Here is an 18054-nt window from a genome sequence, read left to right on the forward strand (position 1 = left end):
CCGATATCAAGCAATCAATACCCACTCCCCCACTTCCCCATGGGGTGTGCAGCTGAATTCTGGGCGCAGTGGGTTTATTGGAGTGCCGACAGCGTGTACTGACCCACGTTCTCGTGTTCTTCTTCAGTGCGATCTATATATTTCGCTGCTGGCCCTGGAGCCATTCAACTATCCCCGATTTCCAATCTTCTCGGGCTTTCATAACTTTAGCAGCCTCAACTGCTTTAGCAGGAATTTTCGAACAGCTCTTGTACAGGCATCATGGCGGGGGGAACGAGCATCTGGATCAGTAACGAGGCGAAGACCGACCCGAAAGCGATCTTCAATCTCCGTCTTCTCTATCTTTTGGTGGCCGTCTCCTGGGGTGGCTCCTTTTATGGATTCGACACCGGAAACATCGGCGGCATTTTGACCCTCCCCTCCTTCAAAAATGCATTCGGCCTGAATGCCGTCACCCAGGCGGAGCAGGACAATCGCAAGGTATGCAGAGCCCTGATCTTGCAGAGAATGTCGGACCAACTGACGAGAATCAGGGGACTATTGCATCAATGTTAGCTGCCGGTGGCTCCGTCGGCGCTCTACTCGCAGCACCAACCTCCGACTATTTGGGGCGCAAGTGGTCAGTCCTTGGATGGGGATTGGTATTCGTTGCCGGCGCCGTAATGCAAATGATTGCAGATTACGATGTCCTGTTAGCAGGGCGGTTCATCGCTGGTATGGGAGTCGGAGCCTCGTCAATGCTCACGCCTCAGTTTCTGGCAGAAAATTCACCCAAATCCATTCGAGGCTCCATGACGGCTACATACAACCTCATGATCGTTTCGTCGCTCATGTTGGCATTTTGGGTGAACTATGGAGTTTCCAAGTGGTCCTTTCCCGGCGTTGAGCACGATGATACGCAATGGCGGACAGCGATGGGTATTCAGATCATTCCTGGTGCCCTGCTGTGTTTGATGATACCGTTTGTGCCCGAGACGCCTCGGTGGTTGATCAACCACGGTCGATCCGAGCAGGGCCTGAAGAATATTTGCAAGTTGCGAAAGCTTCCGGAAGATCATGAGTACGTCCAGACCGAGTATAATGAGATTCAAGCGCAGGTGAGACATGAGCAGGAATGCTTCGCTGGGCATAACTACTGGGTAGTGGTCAAGGATATCTTCACGTCCAAGAGTAACTTCCAGCGCTTTGTGTTGGCAGTGATGCTGTTTCTGTTTCACAAGTTTACGGGTACTGATTCGTTGAATGTAAGTTTTGGAGAAAGGAGGGTTGTGATTTTCTCTACTGACAACAAGAAATAGTACTACGCGCCCGAGATTTTTGCTTTAATCGGCGTTAGTGGTGGCTCATCCAGCCTCCTCACAACTGGTATATACGGTGTTGTCAAGACAATAACCACCATTTTCTATGTGGGCTTCCTGGTTGACCGTGTGGGTCGCCGAGTTCCGCTTCTGGTAGGAGCAACAATGCAGGCGACAGCGATGCTTTATCTTGCCCTGTATCTGCGGTTCGCAGGGACGAACACAGATAATGTGGGCGGAACCCCAGCAGGCGGTATTGTCGGCATCATCTGGATTTACATTTATGCCTTCGGATGGTCATTCGGTCATTCAGTCGCATGCTACGTGGTTGCCGCAGAAATCTTTCCAACCCGAATTGTGAGTGTCTTGTCCCATTACTTTTTCAATCATGTCTAACGACTCCCAGCGATCATTCTGTATGGCTATCTGCTTCTTCATCAATTGGATCGTGGATTACGGTATCACGAGAGCGACACCAAATATGATTACCGAGATGGGCTGGGGCGTGTTTTTACTATACGCCATGCTGACCTATCTGGGAGTTGTTTTCGTATTTTTTTGTCTCCCAGAGATGAAAGGTCGCTCCATAGAGAGCATGGATAATCTCTTCGAGAAACCATTGTGGATGATGTGGCGACATGCCTATCCAACAGAAGAGGAGAAAGTTCGGTCGGATGTACGTGAGAATATTGTGGCTGGCAAGCTGGACCGTGATCATGATGATGCGAAAGACCGAGTGGAACATGTGGAGACTGCTTAGGATTACCTTCTCAAGGCCTATAATGAACGGAATTGGACGCAATGCTCTTGGCTGTTAAGATGAAAATACCAAACACAATAATGCTGGTGGGACTCGTAGAGAATCCGGGGTAAGTCCGAGTCTGTAGATGAGGGGAAATCAAGCTAGAGCACCTACGGTCTTCTCTCCGGTCTTTTCAGACGCATACCCCACTCAGATCGTTGCTTTCTAGGAAATGCGGCGAGTCGAATTATAATAGAGCTCTCTTGCGCTGTTGATTAACTGAAGTAATTGATTCATCCTCGGCAAAATGACAGAGGATCCGCAAAGCAAGTATTTCAGCCTCAACACCGGCGCCAAGATCCCTGCAATCGGATTTGGCACATGGAAGGCCGGGCCTGGTGAAGCTGCTGCTGCCGTCAAGTCGGCGTTTGAAGCGGGATACAGGCATTTTGTAAGAGCTCCGGACATTTCTAAAATTCTGTTGATTCAGCTGCTAATGGCCAGGATCTAGGATTGCGCCCCTCTTTGTATGCTAGACTAAAACAGTCAAATGACGAAAAGGATACTGACAGCTTCAGACGGAAACGAAGCAGAGATCGGACAAGTATTCAAAACAATTGACGTCCCGAGAAATGAATTCTTCGTGACCACAAAACTGTATGATCCGGAATATTGAGAAGGGTTTGAACATTGTTAATTCGATTTCACGTTCGCAGCTGGTCATCCGACCACCGTCGCATTATATCTGCTTTGCAAAAATCACTCGATGACTTGTGCCTCGATTATGTTGACCTGTACCTCATGCATTGGCCCGTCACACTGCCTACTGCCTCCGCCGAGACGTACGGGAAAGAAGACCGGACAGTCCATGATCCAGAGTGGGACTTTACAGACACCTGGCGCGAGATGGAGAAGCTTCTAGCGAGCGGCAAAGTGCGCGCTATCGGTGTCGCAAATTTTTCGACTGTGAATCTCGAGAGACTTCTGAAGAGCTGCACGATTGTTCCTGCCGTCAACCAGACCGAGATCCAGCCCTTGCTTCCACAAAAGAAACTCAATGCCCTTTGCGTGAAGAACGGGGTTCATCAGACAGCATTCGGTCCGTTAGGCGGTAGTGGAAGTACTCTTCACGAGAATCCCGTTGTCAATGACATTGCGCAGAAGCGAGGCTGCAGCTCTGGCAATGTGTTGCTGAGTTGGGGAGTGAAAAAGGGGTGGAGTGTCATTCCAAAGAGCACAAACCCTGTAAGAATCGCTGGTAATCTTCAGCAATGTTTCACGATGAACGATGAAGAGATATCACAGATTGACGAGTTAGTCACGTCGCTTGGGGGCAAGAGGTTTAACCGGCCGAACTGGGGGACTGACATTTTCCATGATGATGCGGGGGCAAATGTGCAATAATTGCGGTTGCATATCTGTCGTTAACAATTAGCAAGCATTTCAAATCGTGGACATGTCAGCAATAACGGAGGTGGGTCAGAGCCTTGCGGATTCGGAGACATTTAAAGGCTTTATGCAATTTGGGGGCAATTGGTGTGCTCCGGAGGCTGGCGGGGTGATGATGGATGATGATTACAAATTACAGGTTAGAACTAAGATAGCATCCACTTTCGATCCTCTTTAAATTGAACAACATCTCTCATACAATAAAACACACCCAGTCAGTTTCCATTCCCATGTCTCACAACATCCTTGTCACCGGCGCGTCCGGATATCTCGGAGGATCCTTACTCGCCCGGTGGAGCTCCGCCAAACTCCCTGCATATCGCCGACTATACGCGCTTGTGCGCACCGACGAGCAAAGCGAGGCTGTCAAGCAATATGGCGCAGACCCGATCAAATTCGACGTTAACGACGAAGCGAGTATTCGCGCTGCAATTGTCGAAAATGATATCTCCATCATCTACTTCTTGATCGATGCCATGGCTTCAACCACGCAGCTTCACATGATCAAAGCTCTTGCAGAAGTCAGGAAGAAGACTGGGAGGGATGTGCATTTCTTGCACACATCTGGTGCAAAACTTTTCAGTAGCCATGCTGGCCTCCCGACCGACCGACCTATTCCTGATAATGATCCGGAGCTGTACAATCTCCAGAAAACTTCAGTCCCTCGCTTTGGTCCTGTCGGAAAGGCGATGGAAGCAAACAATACAATCATAGAAACGGCAGATAATTATGGCGTGCGGAGTTACATTTTCGTACCCTGCATTGTATATGGAGAAGGGGAAGGGTTTGGAAATAAGACTTCCATCCAGACTGTCGCCATTGTCAACGCTGCCACGAAGGCCGGAAAGGTGTACAGACCCGATCCCACTGGTTATGTAGGTCTTTCCCATCCTCGAAATTCAGATCGAATGCTAATCCTCTATTCTTGAAGACATGGCCAGTCTGCCATGTGGTCGACAATTCGAATTTGTATCTGGAGATCTGCCGGAATATCCTGTCGGGTAAGGAAATCGGCTACGGAAAGAATGGATACTATCTCGCTGCTAGCGGAAGCGTAGCTTGGAATGACCTCTACTCAGCAATGGCTCGGCGACTGGCAGAGCGCAAGATTGTTGATACAGAGAAAGTGGAACTGGCTGATGACCAGGCCCTGGAAAATATGGGCGTGGCGCTGGAATGTCCGAAGGAAATAGTGCCGTTGTTTCTTGGGGGCAAATGCACATTGGAAGCTCATAACGGTCGCGAGATTGGGTGGAATCCTCAGTACTTGCCGGCTCATATTTTGGAAATGGCCAGTGCTGAAGTTGATACGATACTTGAGAACACTGGGGCAAAATCGTCTTGAAGTTCCACCAATAAGCCGAATCAAAAGACAGATCCACATCCAGGAATACGAAAGTATATTATCAGCCTTCTTTCCTATGCCATAATTCCAATTCTCAATCTCGAATGAGTATATTCGTCTAATATCGTGAATTGATCTCATTTTTTGAAGCTTAAATGAATCATTTATCTTGATCTCATCTAACATTTTAGTTTCTATCGCATCTTCTAAATTCATCTAATTTACAACGGCTAGGCCAGTTGCGATATCGGAACCTTCGACCACCAAAACTTCGTCTCTTCCTTGGCCCACTCATCCTTCACAAACTTGGCCGCAGGGGCAGTCGATCCTCCAATGAGCTCCTCGTTGCCCTCTCCGAAGATCATAATCTCGGCGTTATCTGGCACATAAGGTTTCCACTCAGGCAACTGCCCATTCTGACCCCGAAAGGCATTGGGGTCACCAGAGGTGATGAAGCCGGTCACATAAGCATGCAGCGCGCCAGACAGCTCCTTCTGAGACTCGGAAAGTCCGGTGATGTCGCTATTGAAGGTTTCATAGTACATGTTGTCACCGTGGTTCGCACGACCAACCACAGTTCGAGGTAGTGCCCAGTTGTACAGATAAACAGGCGTGCCTTGTAATGCGGCGAAATACGCGGTCTGACGGACAGGTGCAACGTACGCATAATGTCCGTATGCAGCTTCGATTCGCTTATATTGTGGTCCAAGGCCAAGGCCCTTCCTTGTTTCGATGTACGGTGAATCGGGACACGTACTTGGGTCCGGGTATAGGCAGTCGATAGTATCGAGGTCTTCCTCCGAGAGCTCAGGGAGTAGGCCCTTCCAGAAACTTCGGAATTGCTCTGGACGGGACATTTTCTTGTCTACGTACATTGTTCCTTCGTTACTGTTGAAACCGGTCATTATAGGAACTTTGTTCCAGACCTTCGAGTTCCAGGCGTCCAGAGGTTTGCGGGAGATGAGATCGTCGTCGATGACGGGCTGGAATGCCCAGCGGAGAGATGGATTGTACTTGTCGAATACCTTTGTTTGCGCATCGGTGACTACCGAGCTTGGCAGGGTGCGGAGGAAAGGGAAGATCTTAGATTCGGGGAGATCGGATGGGCAGCCGACTTCTTTGAGATAGTCTTGAAATTGTTGTTCATGGATTTTGGCGTTGTAGGGACGAACTGCGCGTGAGGTTGGGGATCCGGACTCCAGAATCACGCGGTGGAACAGTGGCTTCTCAGCGTAGTTGAGCAGGTGGTGGCCGATCTATTCTTCTGTTAGTGAAGAACGAGTCAAGCTTCGAAGTGGAACATACTGAGTGGGCACCAGCGGACAGACCAAACAAGGTGACGCATCCAGGATCGCCTCCAAACTGTTCAATGTTTTCTTGAACCCATTCGAACAGGTCCACCTGGTCGCGAAGACCGAGATTCAAAAGACCCTCCTTTTTCGTCAAAGTCGACGGCAGGAACCCGAGAGCTCCAATGCGATACCCAAAACTGACGCCGATGAAGGGAGCTTTCGACCATGCCACCATGGACCCGGTGTCATGCGTCGCAGCCGCTCCCCGATTGAACGCACCGCCATGAAGATAGATGGCGACAGGAAGCCGATCTTTCTCGCTCGTCCCGGTCGGTCGGAAAATGTTGGCAGTCAGACAATCCTCGCTCTGTTCCAGCTTGGGACCGCCAGCCAGCAACGCCTTCCCGGGGGCCGCGGCGCCAAATTTGGTGGCATCGATACTTTTTGTGGAGGGAGGCACCTTCTCGGCGGGCTTGAATCGTCTGTCGCCGACTGGTGGGAGAGCATACGGCACGCCCAGAAATGCGTCGATCGCTTGAGGGGCGGTCTCTCCCTGACGGGTGCCAATTACCTTGCCCTGGGCAAGGGTCACAGTTGGTTGAATTGAGCCGGTCATTACGGTCTGCCTCGTCTCGATTGAGCAATTGTCGCGGCGTGTTGTGGGAGAGACGATGGTGAGATTATAAGAGATGGGCTTGCTTGCCCGGGAGACAGAAGTAGCTCCGTGCGGGGGAGATAATCGTGTGGGAAGTGGAGACTGCGTTTATTTCACGAGACAAGATAGGCATTCCACTACTTAAGTTAATCCTGGGAGTGTCAGGAGGTTTATCTTGTGGGGCCAGCGAGTTCGGCGAGAATCCGAGAATACACATTACTCCGCATGGATTTGAGTTAGCAAGTCGGGGATGCTGGGCAGAGATAAGGAGTGACTTTAAAAGGATTCTCAGGGGGCGCTTCGTTTTCTTTTTGTCCCTGTCTTTACGTACTCCATTTAGTCTTACTATCATGTCCGAAACTACGAAGAAGCCAGTTGAGGGCACCTCCGAAGAGAAAGATATCCAAGCCGGTATTATCACCGACCTTGACGAGGGCGGGCTGTTCCTCCACGAACATGGATTCACCTCGGAAACAATCCAGGCCATGCTGGACGATGAGCCTCGCAACAAAGCATTAGTTCACAGAGTCGACCTGATTCTCCTGCCACTTCTCGCGGGCACATACACCCTCCAGTACATTGACAAGTCCGCCTTGGCTTATTCGGCCGTTTTTGACCTGTTGACGTCCACCCATATGTCCAGTAACGAGTACAGCTGGCTGGCCAGCATCTTCTATTTCGCGTATCTTGTCGCCGAGTATCCTTGGAATGTCCTTGCTCAAAGAACAAGGCTTGGGAAAGTCGTGTCGGCGAATGTGGTGGCATGGGGATCGATGCTCATGATCACTGCGGCGTGCTCTTCATTCAATGGCATGGCTATCTGTCGGTTTCTCCTCGGTATCTTTGAGGCACCCATCACGCCCTGCTTTATGATGATTGTCGGCATGTGGTATACGCGTGCACAACAGCCATTTCGTGCCGGTGTATTCTACAGCTGCAATGGCGTGGGCGCAATGATCGGCAGCCTGTTGACATTTGGTATCGGTCAGATCAAGACGATTGCGGTGTGGAGAGCGATTTACTTGATTCTCGGCGGTATCACTATCCTCTGGGGCATTGTGATGCTCTTCTTTCTGCCTGACGACATCGTTTCCGCAAAGCGATTCAAGCTGGAGGAAAAAGCACTCCTGATCGCGCGCAGCCGACTCGGTCGGACCGGTGTGATCAACCATCACATCAAATGGTATCAGATTCGCGAAGCATTGGTTGATCCTCAAGTGTGGATCTTGTTCTTTTTCACCCTTTTCAACGAAACGATCAACGGCGGATACGCGAATTTCGGCAAGCTCATCATCAAAGGACTGACCAATGATCCTCTCGAGACTGTCGCACTAGGCATACCCCAGGGTGCCTTTCAGGTCTTTTGGATCTTGTCGGGAACATTCCTGGCTTCACGCATTAGGAACATTCGCACCTATGTGATGGCCTTGTACCTAGCTCCGACCATCACTGGGGTGTGTCTGATGTGGAAGCTCCCGCATGAATCCCACAAAGTGGGAATCTTGTTCAGCTACTACATCCTCGGAGCTTATGTTTGCTCTTTGGTACTGGCACTGCAGATGCCCGCCACCAACCTGGCCGGCTACACAAAGCGTAGCACGGGTGTCGCGCTGGTATTTTTGGCATACTGTGCTGGCAACATCATTGGGCCTCATGCCTTCCTGGCTAGGGAGGCTCCGTTGTATCAGACCGGTTGCAAAGTCATTCTTGCCTGCTCTTCGAGCCAGGTGGCGCTCGCGATTGGCCTGAGGTTGTTGTTGACTAGACGTAACAAAAAGCGAGATGCTGCGGCTGGTAACGAAGGTGGCGAGGGCCTTTCGCAGGCTGATGAACTGTCTGATCTCACAGATTTTGAGGTAAAATTCCCCCTTGCCCGACTTCCTCGTAACCGACTTGCTGATATGCTCGCAGAACCCGAATTTCCGATATGTACTTTAAGTCTGGCGATTTCGAGGGAAATGTTATCGAGGGCTTTCTTCTTTCGTTTCATATCGTGACTGTAATTGTGTCAATCAATTCTTTCGTTCATCAATTGAGCCACGAACGACTTAACTTAGGTCCAGATACCAAACATCGGTATCTGGGCCCGATTGCTCGGGGAGGCCTACCGAGAGCCCATCGTGACTCTATCCCACGGAATCAATTCATCTCAATTGATCTTGATTGTTCGACATCAAAGAGGATGCATGCATCATAGGCCTTTCGTTGCTTAATATTCAATTAGGTCTGTAGTAAAAATGAAACTCAATTGCAAATCGACTCATAGAATGAGTGCCGAAGAATTGAATACGCGCCCTTTGACGAGCCCACATGCCCGTTTCGGAAACATACCCCACCCCCAATCTCTCCCCGCCAGACTTCACCCGGCGATGTTCAACGGATTCTGTTCTCGCATATATCTTCGTCAACACATAATATAAAGATGGATCCCTCAAATCTACCCGCCTTTCAAGACGATGGCGCCATCAAACCCATCACCTGCGTCGAAATGCACACGGCCGGCGAGCCAACCCGCATTCTCTGGTCCGGCTTCCCCAAATTGACAGGAACGCTCATGGAGCAACGCGCCCAGGCGAAGGCGCAATCAGACGAATTCCGTCGTCTTCTCATGTTGGAGCCGCGCGGTCATTATGATATGTACGGCGCCATTCTCTGTGCTGAGACCGAGCTGGTGGCGGCAGGAAAGGCGGATATCGGCGTCTTGTTCACGCATAATGAAGGGTTCTCGACTATGTGTGGACATGCGACGATTGCTCTTGGACGGTTTCTTGTTGATGTTGGTGAGTCAGTCTTCCCGCGCCGGGGTCAGTTGAAGTATGATAGTGCTTCTGGCACGACTCATCTCAATCTGCATGTTCCTTGTGGACTTGTCGAGGTTACCGTGCCCACCCTGCCAACTGGAAAGTCGGATCCCTCGCAGCCGGTGTCGTTTGTCTCGGTTCCGTCTTTTGCAACTGCGACCTCTCTGGAGGTTCAGCTGCCAGAGACGCATCGGTGGCCGGAACTAAAAGGCCGGACTTCGGTGACGGCTGACTTTGCCTATGGCGGAGCATACTACTGCCTGATTAGCGCCGAAGAGTTGGGCTTCCCTAAGGGACTGGGGGAGGTCGAGCTGCAAGAGATGGACAATGCAACACGACTCCTGAAGGAGGTCATTAGCTCCAACCCGGATCTCGCCTACCTGACTCGAGATATTGTCACCGGCGAGCAGGGGTATCTGTATAGCATCATGATCACAGACATGCGACTCGGTCACGTCAACGCTGCGGAGGGCACAGCTGCTTTCCGAGCACAGCAGAGATCTGATAGTGAGGAGACCGGCCTTTGCTTCTTTGCCAATCAGCAGATCGATCGGTCTCCAACAGGTGGGTGCGTCGCGGCGCGAGTGGCCCTCGCGCACGTCAAGGGGACCTTGTCAACGGGTGGAAAGCGCATCTATAACTCGTTAGTCACTCGTGCTCACAAGCCGCTTTCGGGTTTTGTTGGGTCCGTTGCAAACAGTGAGCAAGGTCGTCCGTGGGTGAAGGTGCGGGTAGAGGGATATGCCTACTATACTGGATATCACAATTTTGTGGTTGAGAAGGAAGATGGACTAGGTGTGGATGGATTCTCGGTCAAGGATATTGCCATGTAAATACATTTTGATGTGTTCTACACGGGCCAGGGTACAAACGAAAATCGTGAAAAATTTTTGAGACAAAGAAAACCAAACGTGTTTTTGAAAGAAAATGGAGACAAAGTATTGTACATCATATTTGAGGGATGGACAAGCCGCAAAATAAGAAAAGCTCTAAGGGTAGTCTCTATTATCCTCCAACATCTACACAAGTCGAGTACTCTTATTTGGAGATCTCAACACCACCAGTGGCACCGAGGATGCGCTTGATGTCACCGTAGATGGCGAACTGACCGGCAGTGATACCACCGACCATGAACAGACGGGCACCGATACCGGAGTAGGAGCCACGGATACCGAGCTCCTTACCGATCTTGACAAGGCGGGAGACAGTGCCCTCACCGGGGAGACCCTGGGTCTTGTTGATCTTGGAGAGCATGGTGTCGGCGGGCTGGGAGATGATGGCGGCGGCGAGACCGGCGATCAGACCGGAGCCGAGGTTGACAACGGTCTGGCTACCGGTGGAGAGGGAGTTCTTGTCGACGGACTTGTAGATGGCCTCGGAGACCTTCTCGAAGACGACGAACTTGGCCATGGTGTAGGGGACCCTGGGAGTTTGTTAGCATTGTACGCTTGCAAACGAAGCTGCCGATGGACACTTACTGCTTGAACAGAATGGGTCCGAATCCGGAGTAGAAGGCACCGACACCCTCCTCCTTGAGGATACGGCTGAAACCGCCCATCAGGCCGTTAGCGAAGGTGGGCTGGGAGACGAGACGGATACGGGTGGCCTCGAGGGGGCACAGGGCAATGTCGGCCATGAACTCGGCGGCGGCGGACGAGGCGAGGTAGACAGCGGTGCGGTTGTTGGCAGCGGTCTCGTAGCCGAGGTTGTTGATGGCCTGCTTCTTGAAGAACTCGTAACCACCGAACTTGAAGGCACCCTGGAGGAAGTAACCGGCGGCGGTAGGACCGAGACCAGTCAGGAGAGCGCCAGCACCCTCGTTCTGAATGACCTGGCGGAAACCACCGATCATACCACGGTTGTAGGTGGCAGGGTCGAGCTGGATACGGGTCTTGACGCTGTACGATGCGACACATTAGCAACTGAATCCGAAGACGACGCCGCTATTCCGACTGGAGGCACTGCAGGCATTGCAGCTGCTGGGAGCCATTGGCGCCAGAGTCGACTGCGACAAGGGTGTTCTTCCACTTACACATCAAGGGGAGTAGCAGCACCGTGGGTGACGGAGCAGCAGACAGCACCAGCGAAGGCGAAGCTATATTGCGAAGGTGGTTAGCTGGCGGTCGCAAAGAGTATCGGAGGAGGGTTGGACACACCGAGCGTAAAGGTCAACGCCCTGGGGCGCATCCTGCTTGGGGGCGACGGCGGCCATTGTGAATTAGAGTGGATGGGATGGTTTGAGGGGAGATGAACGACGTTGGAGCGAAGAGGAGGAAAGGAGAAAAGATTTGAAGCCAGGGATGGGTCCGGGAGGCCAGTCTCGGGCCAATCCGGAGCCATCGGCTCAGCACGGCACGCGCCCCATTAAGTCCGGCCATCGGGCGGTCAACCAGACTTAGCAGCTACCACAGGTGCTAGGTCAAAGGCAGTGGAGAGGTATACATTCAATCAATTTATTCCGTATTTGCTATTGCACATATTCTGATTTTTATTTTATTTTTTTTTGACTCTGTTACCGGGTGAAAATTCGATCGGAATGTTTGCCGGTGAGCCACCGGGTTCCCGCCTGCGCACCGAGCGCATAAAAAACACGCCTATTTTGGTGAGAAATAAATTGCGATAGGGTTATTCCTAGACTATTTTATGCATACATTGCATACAGAAGCCATTTCAAGTCTCGGTGCACGCTTGACAGGGATCTCCGTTTTACAATATTCGCAAAGCATGAATAGATGCACGAACAAACTGCTGCGTCGGTCGAATGGCGCTACTACGTCACAACCTTTGGAATGCTTCTGAAAGTGGACACTTGGCGCCCGCGATGGGGCCCAACGCCGACTGCCCTGTTTTGGCCACGGCGCCAAGAACGGGCACGCCAGGCCGGCAAAGGGACCGAATGTCGCCGCATCGGAGCCACCTTAATGGGTCCCAGCGCTTTTCCACAAATCAGACGCTGCGACGGTCCTAAATCATGACTCTTGTAATTGGCTATATCCTTACTTCGGATCAACGATGCTCCAAGACAGCGAAGTATAGAGCGAAATATATACAGCATAATTGCCATACGTAACATTAGGATCAAAGCGCTTCATTGTTTTTCCCGCTAAAACCCTGAGTAGATACCCAAGACATCAAAAAGACCATCCGCCATATTTCAAAAATTTATATAGGAGGGCTACACAGAATTTGATGTATCTTACGCAGCATGCAATATGGTGGTGGACGTTGTTGATAATGACAAAACACTAGTGCTGAGGCGGTTTTGTCAGAGGTCCCCTGTCGGAAGCTAAGGCGCTCACCACACTATTTAGGCAGTGCAGTGCCCGAAGTATCTATTTATATTGTGGGAGCTCTCCAGAGAAAATCTTTGTGACATTGTCTTAGAGCTTTGACGGTTCCGACAACCGGTTAGGTCCTAGGGTTAGTTTTGAGTGGCTGGCGATAACGACGTCCGTAGGCTCCGAATATATACCTGCCAACAGAATCAATTATACAGGCCGTGACTGCGAATTTCTCTTCATTTTGTGTTCTGGGAATTGTCAAACGAGATAGACCGCACAGACTGTGACTAATCTATCATCGTATACACTTGCCCAGGTGGTGCATCAGTGGAGGTATATCGCACAGCAGGGACCGGGGTGGGCCAGTGTCACTTGGCCGTTCTTTCCAACATACCCCTCGAAACCACCGCTCTCACGACATTTTCAGTGCAAGAGATTCAATCATGTCCTAATAACTCATCCATCGCCGTCTACTAAATCAGACGACGCAAGGCTCGCGCCCACTTTGTTTGTTTGTTTGTTTTTCAAACACGTGGTCTCGATGTCGGCCTTGTTCAGCTGCTGTTTGAAGATGTGGCGGCAGACAGCGGAGTGGAAGGTGATTGAAGGTATGTGTCAGGATATCACCAGAACTAATTAATGAAGTGTTTGATTCTCATCCCAGTCGCTCACAGACAGAGCAGAGGATCCGGAAAAGGCCCCAGGGTGGACGGTCCCCCCGAATTCCCTCATGATCCAGGGCTTCGAATGGCACGTCCCGGCTGATCAATGTCACTGGCAGCGCCTGCGAAGAGCGCTGCCGAGCCTCAAAGGGGTCGGCGTGGACAATATCTGGATTCCGCCCGCATGCAAAGGGATGGGCTCATCAGGCATTGGATACGATGTCTACGACCTGTACGATGTTGGGGAGTTTGACCAGAAGGGAACCCGATCGACACGGTGGGGCTCAAAGGAGGACCTGCATGAACTTGTGCGATCGGCCAAAGACATGAACATTGGGATCATTTGGGATGCGGTCTTGAATCATAAAGCCGGGGCCGATTTTACCGAGACGCTTTCGGCAGTGAGAGTAAATCCTGACAGTACGTGTACAGCGGCTGGAGATTAAATTGGATTGAAAGACTCACTAATGAATCATGTCGAATAGATCGCAACATGGAGATATCCAAGCCCGAACAAATAACAGCCTGGGTGGGCTTTGACTTTCCGGGACGCAAAGGAAAGTACAGTCCGCTTAAGTATGACCATCGACATTTCACCGGGGTGGATTGGGACCAGTCACGTAAGGAACATGCTATATACAAGGTTGCCGAGCCCAGGAAAGAATGGTCTAAGGATGTCAGCGACGAACATGGTAACTATGATTACCTGATGTTTGCCAACCTGGACCAGAATCACCCCGAAGTTCGGGCGGATATCTTCAATTGGGCTGAGTGGATTGGAACTGAGTTTTCGCTCAGTGGCATGCGAATCGATGCGGCTAAACATTACTCTGCTTCTTTCCAAAGGGACTTTGTGGATCATCTCCGGAGGACCGTGGGTGCCGATTATGTACTCGTCGGCGAGTATTGGAGAGGAGAGGTGGATCATCTCCTGAAGTACCTGGAGGTCATGGACAATCGTGTTTCGCTTTTTGATGTACCTCTATTAGGACGAATAGCTGCTATTTCCCAAACGGAAAACAGCGACCTACGGAAGATCTTCAAGGGAACCCTCGTGGAACAGAGACCTGACCAGGCTGTGGTAAGATTCTACTTCTGGATACCGCAATGCACTAGTACTCTCACTAATCTCTGGTTTCACTGTCAGACGTTCGTGGGGAATCATGATACAGTAAGTATTTGACCGCCATTGCGGACTCGTGCAGGGCTGATTTCTATAAAGCAACCTGGCCAATCGCTAGAGGTATGATCCAGAGATACTGTGTAGGTTCCTGCCGACACGAGTACTAATTTGGCTGTCAGACAATCGTCATGCCATTCTTCAAACCAATCGCGTACGCGCTAATTCTCCTCCGAAGCCAAGGCCAGCCTTGTGTCTTTTACGGGGATCTGTATGGACTTCAAGGTGGCCCGAACTCTCTCAACACCCCGTCTTGCAAGGGGAAGCTTCCCATCTTGATGCGGGCGAGGAAGCTTTACGCGTACGGGGAGCAGCGGGACTATTTTGATAAACGGAACTGCATCGGTAAGAATTTTTCTTTCAATAACTCCGGTATCTGCTAATGTATCCCCAGGATTTGTGCGGTACGGAACGGTGAAATATCCTTTCGGGATGGCCTGCATCATCAGCAATTCCGTCGCGGCCTACAAGCGCATGTATGTGGGCATCAAGCATGCTGGAGAAGAGTGGACTGATATACTCGGTTGGTGTATCGGAACTGTTATCATTGACAGTCGGGGGTATGGAGTTTTCCCGGTCGCTGCGAAGAGTTTGAGTGTGTGGGTTAATGATAGGGCGAGGGGGAGAAGTGTTCTTGCTCGGCCATTGTAAGTTCATATGCCCAAGGCCTTTCCACTGGAAATCTTGACAGGCAACTGATTGATTTGTAAACAGTGACAGAAAGATATACAGGATCTAATATTAATTTAGCAGCAGACCGTAATCCACTCACAGACTGATCTTCATATGCGTGGCACTCAAATGATTAAGGATTCTATTAGATGACATGAATTAAAGATCCGGATACACGTAGGAGATTGGATGCATGAATTATGTGATTTAAGTTAATTTTAAATTTTTTAATAAAGAGATGAATTTCAAGCTTAAAAATCTTCAAGCCTGAAGATTAAGTTTAAGAGTTCAGAGATGACTTCAAATTGAATGTTCTCTTTGTTTGGAAAGGATATAAAAGGAATGACGAGGGTATAATAACGACTCAGGATGCAGAATAAACTTTGAAACTATTAAACTCCCAATACGCATCACCGAAAGCAGCCCCATTTTCAGCCGCATACTGTTTACATGACCCGGGACAAGAGTACATGTCTTTGTAATATGAGTCTGCACCAGCAAGATCACCGCAGATGTCGATATTGGCGACGATGCTCTGGTTTCGGAAGTGGGAGCTAATATCGCAGTTTGTGCTTGGGAAGTCGGCCAGCGCCTCGCCCCATGTTGATGGATCGGGTGTACTGCTCGAATTCGAGATGTCGGACGGGACGTTATCGCGCGTAAACATCCAGATGCGAATTCCGGCATCGCGCAGCTCCATGGCATAGACCTAGCCGTTACAGTCAGTATATATATGGTGCGATGGCATCTTCGCTGCCTCAGGTAGATGGTTGACTTACTCCGCCACCGTTATCGTTGAAAGCCCCGCCATAAGTTGCCTTTTTTACCCTCGACGCCGCAGCCCGCATTTTCATTGGCAGTGTTGAGACAGTTCGCATACTGCGCACTGCCCGTTTCCTTTCGCCGAACATTCATTTTGCATCCGCTGGAGGTGTGCAAAGTCATGGAATTTCCATTTGTGCCGTTGTTATTCGATTCAATCACGTCGATTTCTCCATTCTCCGGCCAATTGCTGGGGTCTGTCAACCATAGCGCTGGCCATGTCGCACACCCATACGGAGTGTGAACCACATCAAAGATGAACAGTCCACTTTCATATGTGTTTGTGGATGTAATGCGAACTGATTTGCGGCCGGAGGTTTGGTTCTGTGTATCGGTGTCCACCTTGATGACAGCTGATGACTCGGAAGCGTAGGTCAAATTCATCTGCGACGCTGTTTGCGAATCCACATATTGCACAAAGCCATTGGTAGGATCACTGGTAGCATATTCGAAATTATCGAAGAAGGAGGACCCGGAATAAGTATCCTTCAATGTGTAGTTCAATGCGGAATAATTTGGATATGCCGCTGCCTTCGTGCCTTCGACAGCCCCCACGATCACCGCGACGATGATAACCACAACACAACCGGCGACGATCAATTTTTTTCGCAATGACCAGCCCCGAACATCATACCATGGTCGTTCAACTGTGGGCGCTCGTCCTACGATTTCGGAATAGCGGGGCGGTGCTTGTGTCGGGTAGGCATAGGCGGCGCGACTGGGATCATCGAATTGCGGAAATTGGGAAGTCGCATGTCCGTAGCGACTGTAATCGCCTCCCGTATAGTATGGATCTGTATATCTCATTGCGATTTGGCAGGCTGCTTTTCTGTGTGTTGCGCCGGAGAGGCTGAGGAAAAGAAATATCCACCCCCACGTTGAGCGCCCTGCATGAGATATCAACAATTTTTGTTGGGCTCGATTGTGAGGGGAGCTCCCGCCACCTGATAGAAAAAATCATTCGATTGGCGAAAATATCACTAGGGTCTACGATTCCGCTCGACAGCAGACGCCTGCCGCGCCGCGTAAGTCCGACTTCGTGCCAAGATCTCCACTTTCAAGGTTCGATATCGCAAGCTTCGAATTTCACGTTGATTAAATGCCAGGCGCAAATCCAGGTAGCTTAACGTTATTTTTGGAGGAGCACAAACATTTCTGTGGACGTGGGTGTGACCAGTTCGGTGATGCCGTTCCGCAACAACCCTGGGAGTGCTCTTCGATCCTGTTCGATCCCCATCGCGATTTGGAGGCTGCAGTGGCAAGGGCCTGGCCATGGAGGGTTGCAGGGTCTTTGCTGGAGGCTGAATGGTCGTGTGTCAGGGTAAGCGAGGAAAATCTTGCGCCGACCCAAGACAGACAACTGCGAAGCTGCATGGGCTCCGGCGCCGCCACGCAATTGACGCGTAAACAGGGTCTGCGAGGTCCCTGGCAGCCACGCCTTGAACATTCGCTAGTGGCAGTGGAAATATTTACCGAAGAGGCTATTTTCTACTGTAGAAAGAACGTTTTTCGAAGAAAGATCGCTCTCGATTTCTCGTTCAAGTCGAGCGATTCGTTTGCCATCCCTCTTGGCTCAGCCTTGTTGCGTGCTAGTGATCTGCATGGATACGTCATTGCAGGCAGCTCTTTTTATAGTAATCGTAAATGCAGAGGGCATGTAGGGCAGCAAGACAGGCAGCTTGAGATAACAATCTTCTGCAATTAGCCAGTCCCTCGGGTCTTCATAACTACCGTTGTATCTTCAGGACGTCATGTCAAAGTGGAATTTGCTTGCACGCAGGCAAGGATCCACAAATCATGTCCACAACCTTCAAATTGGACTGAGACTTTCACAAGCAACAAGCCTTCGATTAGA

At 50.5% G+C, this 18054-nt stretch overlaps 9 protein-coding genes across 9 annotated transcripts; 6 read left to right on the forward strand and 3 right to left on the reverse strand.

The window, feature by feature from the left end:
• Positions 1–261: 261 nt before the first annotated feature.
• Positions 262–2058, forward strand: N7532_006884 (uncharacterized protein; the record flags this gene model as incomplete). The annotated part of the gene is made up of 4 exons (XM_056619378.1): positions 262–480; positions 534–1244; positions 1299–1655; positions 1705–2058. 4 exons carry the CDS (start codon positions 262–264, stop codon positions 2056–2058), a joined length of 1641 nt encoding a protein of 546 aa, XP_056475537.1.
• Positions 2059–2347: 289 nt separating this feature from the next.
• On the forward strand, positions 2348–3444 carry N7532_006885 (uncharacterized protein; the record flags this gene model as incomplete). Its single annotated transcript, XM_056619379.1, has 4 exons — positions 2348–2491; positions 2552–2567; positions 2619–2697; positions 2757–3444. The coding sequence occupies 4 exons, from the start codon at positions 2348–2350 to the stop codon at positions 3442–3444; spliced, it is 927 nt and encodes a 308-aa protein (XP_056475538.1).
• A 275-nt stretch (positions 3445–3719) lies between these two features.
• N7532_006886 (uncharacterized protein) lies at positions 3720–4834 on the forward strand (the record flags this gene model as incomplete). The annotated part of the gene is made up of 2 exons (XM_056619380.1): positions 3720–4364; positions 4421–4834. 2 exons carry the CDS (start codon positions 3720–3722, stop codon positions 4832–4834), a joined length of 1059 nt encoding a protein of 352 aa, XP_056475539.1.
• Positions 4835–5064: 230 nt separating this feature from the next.
• N7532_006887 (putative extracellular lipase) lies at positions 5065–6742 on the reverse strand (the record flags this gene model as incomplete). The annotated part of the gene is made up of 2 exons (XM_056619381.1): positions 5065–6090; positions 6140–6742. 2 exons carry the CDS (start codon positions 6740–6742, stop codon positions 5065–5067), a joined length of 1629 nt encoding a protein of 542 aa, XP_056475540.1.
• Positions 6743–7131: 389 nt separating this feature from the next.
• On the forward strand, positions 7132–8719 carry N7532_006888 (putative MFS transporter; the record flags this gene model as incomplete). Its single annotated transcript, XM_056619382.1, has 2 exons — positions 7132–8637; positions 8693–8719. The coding sequence occupies 2 exons, from the start codon at positions 7132–7134 to the stop codon at positions 8717–8719; spliced, it is 1533 nt and encodes a 510-aa protein (XP_056475541.1).
• Positions 8720–9203: 484 nt separating this feature from the next.
• On the forward strand, positions 9204–10415 carry N7532_006889 (putative proline racemase; the record flags this gene model as incomplete). Its single annotated transcript, XM_056619383.1, has 1 exon — positions 9204–10415. The coding sequence occupies one exon, from the start codon at positions 9204–9206 to the stop codon at positions 10413–10415; it is 1212 nt and encodes a 403-aa protein (XP_056475542.1).
• A 205-nt stretch (positions 10416–10620) lies between these two features.
• N7532_006890 (putative mitochondrial phosphate carrier protein (Mir1)) lies at positions 10621–11794 on the reverse strand (the record flags this gene model as incomplete). The annotated part of the gene is made up of 4 exons (XM_056619384.1): positions 10621–11005; positions 11061–11480; positions 11615–11677; positions 11739–11794. 4 exons carry the CDS (start codon positions 11792–11794, stop codon positions 10621–10623), a joined length of 924 nt encoding a protein of 307 aa, XP_056475543.1.
• Positions 11795–13434: 1640 nt separating this feature from the next.
• N7532_006891 (alpha-amylase) lies at positions 13435–15444 on the forward strand (the record flags this gene model as incomplete). The annotated part of the gene is made up of 8 exons (XM_056619385.1): positions 13435–13471; positions 13538–13945; positions 14011–14606; positions 14673–14696; positions 14748–14768; positions 14828–15050; positions 15100–15352; positions 15420–15444. 8 exons carry the CDS (start codon positions 13435–13437, stop codon positions 15442–15444), a joined length of 1587 nt encoding a protein of 528 aa, XP_056475544.1.
• Positions 15445–15741: 297 nt separating this feature from the next.
• On the reverse strand, positions 15742–17006 carry N7532_006892 (glycoside hydrolase family 16 protein; the record flags this gene model as incomplete). Its single annotated transcript, XM_056619386.1, has 3 exons — positions 15742–16086; positions 16157–16205; positions 16258–17006. 3 exons carry the CDS (start codon positions 17004–17006, stop codon positions 15742–15744), a joined length of 1143 nt encoding a protein of 380 aa, XP_056475545.1.
• Between the last annotated feature and the right edge of the window lie 1048 nt (positions 17007–18054).

This window comes from Penicillium argentinense (genome assembly GCF_028826775.1).
Source record: "Penicillium argentinense strain IBT 30761 chromosome Unknown utg000005l_segment0_segment0, whole genome shotgun sequence".
In the NCBI taxonomy this organism is placed as follows: domain Eukaryota; kingdom Fungi; phylum Ascomycota; class Eurotiomycetes; order Eurotiales; family Aspergillaceae; genus Penicillium; species Penicillium argentinense.